Source organism: Gavialis gangeticus, unplaced genomic scaffold, assembly GCF_001723915.1.
Source record: "Gavialis gangeticus isolate Ggan-Ray unplaced genomic scaffold, GavGan_comp1, whole genome shotgun sequence".
Taxonomy (NCBI): Eukaryota; Metazoa; Chordata; order Crocodylia; family Gavialidae; genus Gavialis; species Gavialis gangeticus.
In genome coordinates, this window is record NW_017729029.1 from 41,642,336 (window position 1) to 41,653,252 (window position 10,917).

Here is a 10,917-nt window from a genome sequence, read left to right on the forward strand (position 1 = left end):
GTGGAGGGGGCGCGCACCCCCCGCGCGACACGCCCGCGCTGTCCCATTCACAAACCCCTGCTGGGTGACGTAACCTTGTAATTTACTGGGCACCCCCAGCGTCCCGCTGATTGGCTAAGAGTAAAGAAGAGGCGTGACCGAAGGCACAAAACTTGCCGCGCGGCAGGTCCTCTCGGTCCTCCGTCGCTGTTGGTGTGTCCGAGCAGAGGCGTCCCCCACCCGAGCCCGCTGAGCATGGCCACGGACGACTCAGGTTAGTGCCGCCGCTTCTGGCAGCTGCGTCCATTCACTGCCAGTGATTACAGTCATCCCTGCAGTGGAAACGTGGTTCTCTTTATTCCTGTAGCTGACCTTGCAAGCACGTGCAGGCGCTGCTGGATCTTCTCTGGGTACCTCGTTTAAAGACGAACAAACATCTCCTGGCTGTTTTGTATTGTATTCTGTATTGTGGTGTTTTTTTCTGGCATGTTGTTAGAAACTGGCTTCTTAAAAGGAAGCTGGTGTCAGTCCTGAGGCTGTAGTAACACTTGGATTTGTCTGTGGCAGCCTCTGCGCTTGGTGCGTTTGTGAGTGAGGGAGAGAAATATTTTGCCACAGGAGGGGTGGAGATTTCTGGTTAAAAAAATTAAATTAAATTAAAAAATCTCCACCCCTCCTGCGGCAAAATATTGGCTATATTTTTCAATGAAAACAATGTGGAACCCCTAAATGATGTTAACTGTGAAGGAGGGTTTTCGAGAGAGTACAGTGCGCTCACGCACATGTGTTATGTGTATATTTACTACTAGCTTATACAGTTCCCTGAGATGAGTGTTTCTTATATCCTTTAAGTGATCCTTGATATATTAAAAAATACAGCTCTTCATGAGTGCTTCTTTCAAATAATAGTTTGCATGATTTATTACCCAACAGCTCTTATCCTTAGGATCTCTCATGAAAGTCATCCAAGTCTTTCAATCCCAGATAAATATACTGTATAGTGTGTCCTGAAGGTCCCCAAATGACAATTTACTTCAAATAGCAGATATTAAAAGAGGAAATTTTGTGCCTGGGTTTCTTCCTGGGAATTCTGGATGTGTAAGGGCTCCAAGCGTGGGTGTGGTTTGTGTTTACTTGTGTCTTAGTTTTTTCCATTAATGTTAAAGGTGAGTTTTTGCTAGTAGACGTCTAGCTCCTGTGAACACATATGACTTAGTGTGCAGTATCAAAGCCAGCCATGTGCAGAATACCACCCCTTCCTTTTTTTCACTTCCCATCTATGATGGGAGTCGGTGCCAGGGCAGCCCAATTCCTAGATCTCCAGGTGTTGAGAGGACTTGGCACTCCTGTACAGCCTCTAGCTCAGTGATTCTCGGGCAGGGTTCTGCTGCGCCCTGGGGTGCCTGGAAATCCTTTGAAGGGTGTTGCTAGATGTGAGGAGATACGCTGGTAGACTCATACTTGGGCTTGTCCCTGTCTGGCTGACTTTCCCCATCCCCTCTGCAAGGAGGTAAGCAATACAATATAAATCCAGTTTTGAAGTAGGTGCTACCCAATTAAAAAAGGTTATGGAGTGTTGCCTTGAGTCCAAAAAGGTTGAGAACCTAGTTCTTCTCGTGGGGGCAGATGAACTGTCTGCTTCCAGTGTTTAGCATTGTCTTTTCCCAAGACTGGAGGGAAAGCAACACTCTGGTGTCACTGCTGTACCATGCAGCTTATCAGCCTGGCCATTTTCTACCTGAAATCAAAGAGTAGCCCTTGATCTATCATGATGAGGAAAAATGAACATCTGGGCTGTCTCAGGGGCACCAAAAGAAGCGTTCTAAGGCTGTGTCATCCCTTAAATTGTGGTCACAGCCTCAAAACCAGTCATCTTATCAGGACCTGACAGACAACCAAGGTCTGTTACTCAGAACAAGTACTGAAGCACAGTGCTACCTCCCTCTGACAAGCTGTATACCCATAGAACAGTTCCTGCCTTGAAAAACGGTTGCATGCTTACTTCCTGCCATCTGCAGATAATGAGTGCGTTGTTTCATTCTTGAAATGGCTGCAGGATAGCTCTGTGCATATGTGACAAAATAATTAGGGTGACTATCTGCAAGCACACATGGAGCACTGTCCCCAGATCTTCTGTCATCTCTTGTACTTTTGGAGGAATCTTGCATGTGCATTCAGTGGGATAAGGCTGAGCAGTCCCCTTTCTGTAGCCTGTTTGTGAGTGACCAAGAAATTCATCTCTCCTCTGACAATGTTACACTAAGTACTCATGAATTTACAAATGTGGGGATACATTCTTCTCTAAACTACATTCCTGTAAATCCAAGAATGAACCTAGTGGAAATTCTGTGCTTTATACCAGCATAACTGAGATCAGAACTTGGCTAGTGAATTCCAATTGCTTCAAAGGAGTCACTTCAGTTCAGCACAGACATTCTCATGTAGTTTGGAAGAATTATTTTTACTTTCTGAACAGCAGACTTTATATAAAAAAAACCCCCAAAACAAATGAACAGCCCCTCCCCACCCCAACAAAGGAAATTATTTTATACAAGAGCCTATTGTTTATGCCGTGTGAAGGATGTGATTGAAACCAGTAACTCAAGGAGATGGAAAGATAAAGGAGCAGGGTGGCCTTCTGCTTGAACTTGTCCTATTCTTTGGGAGAGTTGCAGGGGGTCTCAGCTAAGCTGTGATGGTACGTTCTGCATAGAACTTAGTCACAGCAGGCTTTTTCCTCGATTAAAGTGGCTTTGTCACAACCTTTGGGCCCATAAACATCTTTCTATTGTGTCAGGGACAGTGCGTCTGGTGCAGGAGTTGTGAAATCATGAAGCAAATATTTAGACTGTTTTGAAGTAGGGAACTTACTTTGCCGCTGTAGGCAAAGGACCTTGCATATAGTTGATGGGAATCCACTAACAGCCATGATTACACACTTTCTTTCTAGGAATGATTAGGTTCATTGGCAGAGAAAGGAGGTAGGAGGGCTTTGTGGCAAAGGTGCTGAACTGGGACTTGGGTCTTGGTTCTTCTCTAGGCTTTACCAAGGAAGCCTGTGGCAGAGTGGTTTCATCTACATAAAGTAGGTATATTGCTGCTGCTTTACCATGTGCATGTGCTGTGAGGATAATACCATCGGGCTACCAGCCACGCTGACTTGTGCCGCTACAGGACCTGGCTTATTAATTCTGTGAGCCATTTGGATACCAGGGGAATGTCAAAGGGTTACTTAAGTCAAACTGCACATTGGGGCTAGTGTCAAGGTGTGGATTTCTATCGCCATCAGTTCACAAGGGAATGACGTGGCCTGCATCACTTCTGGCCACTTCTGACTACCCAGCCTGAATGCCAGGTACCTCTTACTGCTGTGTGAGCTTCAGCATGAGTCCAGAGTAAGGCTTTGAAGCCATCAGGCAGCTGAACTACTCTGCCTTTCTGGAGTTTGAGGAGGGCAGCGGTATGGCCCTATCCGTATCTACCTGTCCTGGCTAAAAGTATCCACTAAGCATGCCTGGTCCTATTCACATGCTACTTAAATGTGCACCAGCGGTATAAATCAGCAGCAACACCAGGATAAGCAAGAGCACATGCAGGCTCTTTGTAGAGTGGTGCTTGCTATGAGCTCTGAGTGGTGGTGGCCCCTATAGCATTTCTGTGGCGCCTCCACCTCCCCCTCCTTCCTGTGGTTCTGTGGTGTTTCTTCTTTCATAAACTATTGTACAAGTTTATGAAGACCAGCTACATGATAAAATATCAGCAGTGGTCCTGATGCCTTCCTGAAGACAACAGATTTACACTGGGGAAGAACTTGGCTCATTGGGTCCTTGTCAGTAGCTGTAAATAGCAATGATGCTGATCCTTGCCCCTGCTTGTGGGATGTTCATGAAGTCACTCTTACACGCTGCAGATGGTCTGGCTGCTTCTGATGGTGGAAGAGCCAAAAGCTCAGCCCTTGGAGGATGGAGAGTGCCTTGCACCAGCCATCCCTGGTGCTGCCTGCAGCCCTCTTCAGCCAAAAGGATGGCACACCCAGCTTGGGTGGGAGGGCTGCATAGTGGAAATCCTAGAACTTTTGAGAAGGAAGAATTTTTTTTTGGTGTTTTTTTTGTTTTTTTTTTTTCTGTGCTGTTCCAGTAGCAGTAGGCACCAGGCTGTGATTAAGCTCCTGCTCAGACATAACCAGGGGTGGGTCCACTGCTCTGCCTCAGGAAGTGGATGACTGCATGGCTCTTCAGGCACTCGCTGTGAAGTTCCAGACATTTGCTTTGGCAAGCCTCTTCATGAGGAAAGAATGACAACCTCAGCTCCTAGACCCCAAACAAGGGAGTCAAATTATAGAGGAGACTCTGCCAGTTGTATTTATATTGCATAATCTGCACATTGCTGGACGGCTCAGTCCTAGAAATTCACTTAGTTCCCAGTGATTAAGTACAGGACTCCTCTGAAATGCTGACAAAGCTTCCTCTGCAAACTTATGTCCCTTAGTTAAGAACACGGGACTGGAAGGGGCCACTGAGTTTGGTCTTCCATTCCCAGGCAACTGCTTATCCAAATATTCCCCAAAACAACCACTTCCAGCCCTCATGCCTTCCACAGCACAGAACCAGAAACAACCAGAGCCCCTACAATGGGCCACAGGCAAAAGCAGGGGAGATAAGGCCACCAGTTGTCCTCCACATCAAAAACAACTTGGGGAAAATCTAAGAAATGACCCAAGTTGATTCTGCTTTTGTGCTGGGATAAATTTGAAGTAATTACGTTGAAGTTACTGATGTAGCGGGATGGGGTAAGTGAGACCAGAATCAGGGCAGATGCGAGTTGGGTCACTTCCATGCTATACTACAGCATCTATGGCTATTGGTGAGGCAGTTTCAACAGCTCTGTGGCAAGGATCCTGATGTCACTGAGATCAGGAGAGCCAGTAGAGACCAAGCAGCCTCGTGTCATTTTGAGTAGGACATACTGGCCAAACAAGCCTAAGGTGGCTGAGACCAAAGGTCTCCTTGATGGGGAGAGCCAGGTTGTGGCTGGCTGCTGGGGTGTACAAGTTGCTCCATGGCTCTGTTGTATCCGTGGCTGTCCTGCCAGCGTGTTCCTCAGCTCTCCCCACCTTTGCCAAGCTGGCTTTACAGCTCCCCCTGTGGGACGTTAAGCACCTTCATACAGTCTTTATGGTGGTGACTACTTGTGCCAGGCTTCTCTTCACTTTTCTTCCCCAGCACCTTCACAAATACCTGGCTACTTTGGGCAGAAGAGCTTTCTAACTAGCAGCTTTTGCCATCTGAGGCAACAACCCGGTATCCTCCAAGCAACAGGCCTTTCTGTCAGCCATTTTCCATTTTGAGTTCCCTTCTCCTTTGGCTATTCTACAGCTCCTAAGAGCCACTGTGGTGTTCAACATATGTAACTCCACCTGCATCTGCGTGTGAAATGAATGAGATCAGAATGAATTGCTTCCAGTTAATGAACTCAGCTGATTTTGTTCCCTTTTCAGTGCTGACTGATGACCTCAGTGACCTCCTGAGGGAGTTTGATGAAGTGATTGAAGACTTTGACAACGGTGAGGCCTGTCAGTATGAGCAGCACTTGGAGGACATGAAGAGAAGGACAGTGTCCAGCATGTATGACAGTGGCATTGACGAGCTAGAGAGTGAGTCTAGGCAGGGGTTATTTGGTTCAGAATAAAATAAGCCTTGGATCTCAGTGCTTTTCACCTTTGGGGAAATGCCACTAGTGCATAAGGAGACAGGTCTGCCCCCAGCCTCTCCAGCAGGAGAATAAGCAGCTTGGTAGAGACCCCTTGAAAAGGATGGTAGGCCTCAGACTCTTTCAATTCTCCAGCTCTCTGAGGCTGTGTATCTAGTTTGTTTAATTATTCATCTTTCATGTCACTCGGCCTTTGAGCATCATCATCTCAGCCACCTACTCATTGGTCTCTTCCCTCTAAGGCTGCATTAGGCAGCATCTGTTTTTGCCTTCAGGTACTCTGCCTGGTTGCTTAGAAGCTCATAGGCAAGGGTCCATCCACCATGCTAGAGGGGTCATATCTCTGGTTTGATAGTTTTATTGCTGCACAATATGCTTGGGATATGGGATTAAACCCACTTGTTCCCTCTTAATTGTTTTGGTCCCCTGTTCCAAGAAACCATTGACGTTCCAGACTGCTGTGTACCTTACATCCAAATTGTAGCAGGTCTGCTGGCTAACAATGAAAGCCAGCAGCCAGATATGAGAATCCTATTCCGTTCATTGTTTTGGCCCCCATCCCCTGCTAGCATATTTATGTATAGTTGTGGCCCTGGGACCTAGACTATGCCTTGGCAAACTGACTTATCTTATTATGTTGGCAGGTGCCAGCACCTCACCTAGAAGCAGTTTAAACTCCAGTGAGGAGGATCTCAACACCAAAGCCAAAGCTTCTGACTCCAAAGGTGAGACCAAGACAGATTTCCTTTGGAAAGGGCTCCTGAGGGGACTTCATGGGGAAACCCATCTAAAGAGACCTCAGAGAGGAGGTATCTCCTACTGCTTAAGTAGTCATTCTAGACCTACAGTAGTGGAAGTGAGGGGAATAGGGCCCTTGCCTTTGATCTTGTAGTTCCTACTGATTTTTTTTTCAGCCTGGGCTACGAGTTATGTCCCATTGGACCATCCTAAGACTCAGATGCCTTTTGGCTGGTATTTGTAGCTGAATAGTGCAGATGCAGGGGAGTGGGGGGAAGGCTGATGACTGTGTAGACAACCCCTCCTCCCCAACTCCCTGCTCTGAATGTTTGCCCTGGTATGCAAGTGTTCCTGGTAGAAATGAGAGCAGAATTTGCAAACGTTAGCAGGTTTTCTAATACAGACTCCATGCTGGATTGAAGGGACCATGGCCTAGACTTCTAGCAATGTCCAAAGCATCCTGGGGAAGCACCCTTGTTACTCAGACCTCTTGATTCTTACTTGGGGATTTGGCACAGCCAAAAAGACTGTCTTAGAAAAAATCCATAACAAATCCTACACTCAATTCGGCATGTGAAGTATAAGACTTTGTGAAGTTAGTGCTGTGCAGTGGCTCATGTAGGGTCAACATAATCAGCAACGATCACAATCTCTATATACTAATTTTTAAGTCCAAGAGCCTTAGAGGAGCACAAAAACCTAGACCATAATGCCATGCAACGAAATAATATCCACTACATATACCTCCTATCAGAAAAAAATGTACTGGTGAAATTTGGCCTAGTTTTATATCAGCAGTGTTTGACACTAGATTTTTTTTTGCCCCTTCTGTTGCAAATGAAGCTATTTATATAAGCTTCTTCCTAGATGGTCCAGGTCATTGCGCTAAGATGGGCATATAGATGATATGAAACCAGTAATAAGTAGCGGGCAACCTCAGCAGATATGGGCAGAAACAGCAGCAGGGAATCCCTTTCATAGCCTGTATTGGGGTGCGAGCAGCATGCTAAGTATCTGACCATGCATATCTCCATCTGCTAGCTAAACTCGGAGACACACAAGAACTGGAGGACTTCATTGCAGATCTGGACAAAGTGCTGGAGGGTATGTATGCAGCTTTGATCTCTGTCTCCTCTCCATGCAAGATGAGATCCTCCACTGCTGTCAGTTGGGGTTGCTCCTTCAAAGTCGATAGTACCACAGTGAAAACATAGACTGAGGGGTCATCTGTAGGCATTAATGTATCTGATCATCACCTCACTCAGTTTCCCACACTGCAATCTCTTGCACTAGCAAAACATCAGTCCCAGCTATGTGGTAGTTCTGGCTGAATGTTGTCAAATGTATGTCAGCAGTTTGTCAGCCTGGCAGGCTGGAATGCTGCATCCAGCATGGTGTGATCCTGGGCTGGAGTGCAGTGCCAGGCTGTGGGGTATTCTGGCTTAGCTTGGGGCAAAGCAGCTGTGGTCGAGAACATAAGATCTTGTTCAAGGAGCCCAAGGGGATAAGGTCCCAAGTCTTATACAGCCACTATCAGATTCATTTATTCAATAGGAACAGGGTGCCTAAATTCTGAAAGCACCTTTGAAACCCTGAAGTGAAACCTGGATGGAGGAGGTGCAGTCTTAGCTCCACTGGAAGTCTGTCAGTGACTTCTGTGGTTACAGTAGTTTACTTTTAGATTCTATTTGCTCTAGCAGCAAGCTGCCAAAGGCTGCTGGGTGATTTCTTGTGCCTTCTCTGTGCATCCATTTCCCTCTCTGTGGAACCAGGGTGAGGATGGTGACCTGCACAGGGAGGTTTGAGGCATAGTTGCTTTTGAAGTGCTACCAGGACACTGGATGGAAGAGGTGCTAGGACTTGCCATTCCAGGTTGTTTGGGGTGACCCTACCACACTGCCTCCGGTGCTTTGCACCATAGCTGTTTTACTTATAGTGCTTCTCTGGGTTAAAGAAAAGCAGAAAAAAGAGAAAGGGGAGAGGTCCATCCTTTGCAGTGTCATAAGGCTGGCAGGAATCCCCCTAGCCTAGAGGCAACCCAGCCTTGGCTGGATTTCCCCTTGCATAAGTTATCAGTTGTAATCAACAAATTGAAGCAGAGTGAGTTTCTAGAGGGTAGGATGGTGATTTGGGGGGTTAGGTCACTGCTGGGCAAACCCTCGTCTCTGTGGGTGTCTGGGAAATGTCTTTGTTCTCACTACACGGCTTGCCTGTTATGCTAATGAAGCAGAGAGTGAGGGGTTATATTCAAGGTGGGGAAAAGCTTTTGATCAGATTCTTATGGGGGGTGGAAATCCTGCCCTCCTTTGGCAGGGCTGCTGATCACAGACCATTCTAGCTCTCCAGAGGCGGCAACAAGCTTTCAAATGTATCTTTTCCTGTTGACAATGGCCAGAGTGACAAGAAAATGTTGCCCTTCCCTAGCACTCTTGACCCAAGCAGATTCATGGACTCTGCAAACCGTGATTAATTAAGTCTTCCAGCCCCCTCTAAAGTTGACTGCTTTTAGTATTTTACAGCTAGGGAGACTGAGGGCCAGAACTTAAGGTCTGCCCTTTCAAAACCAGTTTGTAGGTGCCCAACAGGGATCTGATTTCTCTGATGCTGAGCAGATCCAACTGAATTCACTTATTGTTCAGGCCCCCTTATGAAAGTCACCAGCTTGGGGGCTGAAGCTACTTTACCTGAAATGGTGCTGTGACTTGACAAGGAACAAGTTCCTGCAAGTGGAGCTAGGAACCAGACCCAAGACCTGAGGTTCCCAGTCTTCAGGTCCAGTCACTAAGCACGCACAGCTGCAGTAAAAGAAGAGGAGGGTTTCCAGTGTGCTGGCTCTGGGGTAGGTCTTAGCCCATCAGGATTCAGTTCAGTGGCCTCACCAATACATTTCTTTTGTTCTGCAGAAATGTGAGATGCCATGTCCTGGATGGATGCTGAAAGAGCGATATTAAGGCAAATCAGAACTCTGCCTTATTTTTGCAACCCATGTTTCATGTTCTACTCTGTTTGAAAGAGTTTATGACTTGCACACAAAGCAGCAAGGACAAGACAGTTACTCTGCAGACAGGAATTGCTTGCTTAGCAACAACCACGAGCTTCCGGTGAAGACCCAACCACAGGCTGCAACAGCAATGAAGTCATAACTGAGAATCCCAGCTGGGCTTTCCCTCTAGCTTATGGCTGCCTCTTCAGACAACCAACATACGTAGTGGAGACTGATTCATTTTGGGAGTGAGTGATGCTGAGAGTTGGGAGGCAGTTGCATATTGGCTTGGGCTGGGTTTCCTCTGCCCTCAAGCTTTCTGCTTTCAAGGCACAGTTGCACCAACTCTTAGCCAGCGTACAGCTTCTATCCCCCTCCCACACTTATTAAAGGACTGTCCATCTCCAAGGGGGTGGAAGAGGAATAGTTTTAAAAAGAGATCTCTGCTCATAGAGCATCAGTGGTCCTGCAGCCTTTGGGCCTCTTCTGGGCATTATTATGATTATGTGTGGACTGGTTGTTGGCTACTAAAATTGTAAGTGGCATGGGCATGTCTCTTTTAAACTTGGTAATTCTTTGCTTACATGTTAAGTATTTCTTAGAAGGTGTTTTACTGGAGATCAGTGATAACAACTGACTGACATTTACCATAGTTTAAGAGTAAAGAGACCCATACCTTCTAGTTCAGATCCAGGGTTTTGATATAATTAGTACAACAAAAACCACCAAATCTGAAATTCCCTCATAATATCATTCATAAATTATGATAATTTTTAGAATGACTCAGTTAAACCTTCAGCTGCCATGAAATTGTGGTTTTTCCATTGACCAACCAGGTAAAGAATTGCATGTGAGTAATGCACTGGCGCACACAGTGCAACTACATCACTTTCTCTGAGCTGAAAGTGAAAGTTATCTCCTGTTCTAAGTATCATAGACAAAGTGATCTTTCTCCATGTTCTCAGCTTGCCAGTGGGCATCTTCAGACACTGCCCTGCCTGAACTCCGGAAGTCTGATTCTGTTCCATCTATTGGGTACATAGACTGGTTTGGTTTTTGTTTTTGTTTGTTTGCTTGTTTGTTTGTTTGTTTGTTTGTTTTTTGTTTTGTTTTTTTTTAGATTTCTAAGTCTGGTCCTATTTTACCCTGTTCGAGCCCCAGAGAAAATATTAGCATACCTACTTTTGAAACAGGCCATTTTTTCCCTGTAAGATGGTGTCACAAGAAACCGCAAGCTAGAGGAGAATATACTGACCACTTGCATTGCCTGCTTTTTCGAAGACTTGAGCAGGATGAAATAGGATTGCACTTGGGTGCCCAAGTCCATGCATCTAACTCGGGCATGGGCAAAATGTGGCCTGCCAGGCCATTCAATCTGGCCTGAAGGGCCCCTAAAAAATTTAGAAAATTAATATTTATCTGCCCTGGGCTGCCTGTCATGTGGCCCTCAATGGCTTGCCAAAACTCAGTAAGTGGCCCTCTGCCCAAAATAATTGCCCACCCCTGAT

At 46.2% G+C, this 10,917-nt stretch overlaps 1 protein-coding gene across 1 annotated transcript; it reads left to right on the forward strand.

Annotated features, from left to right (window-relative positions):
• Positions 1-164: 164 nt before the first annotated feature.
• Positions 165-10,703, forward strand: LOC109300694 (regulator of cell cycle RGCC-like). Its single transcript, XM_019521473.1, has 6 exons — positions 165-253; positions 5,477-5,632; positions 6,333-6,413; positions 7,468-7,530; positions 9,330-10,461; positions 10,530-10,703. Exons 1-5 carry the CDS (start codon positions 235-237, stop codon positions 9,335-9,337), a joined length of 327 nt encoding a protein of 108 aa, XP_019377018.1. The 5' UTR covers positions 165-234; the 3' UTR covers positions 9,338-10,461; positions 10,530-10,703.
• The last annotated feature ends 214 nt before the right edge of the window (positions 10,704-10,917 follow it).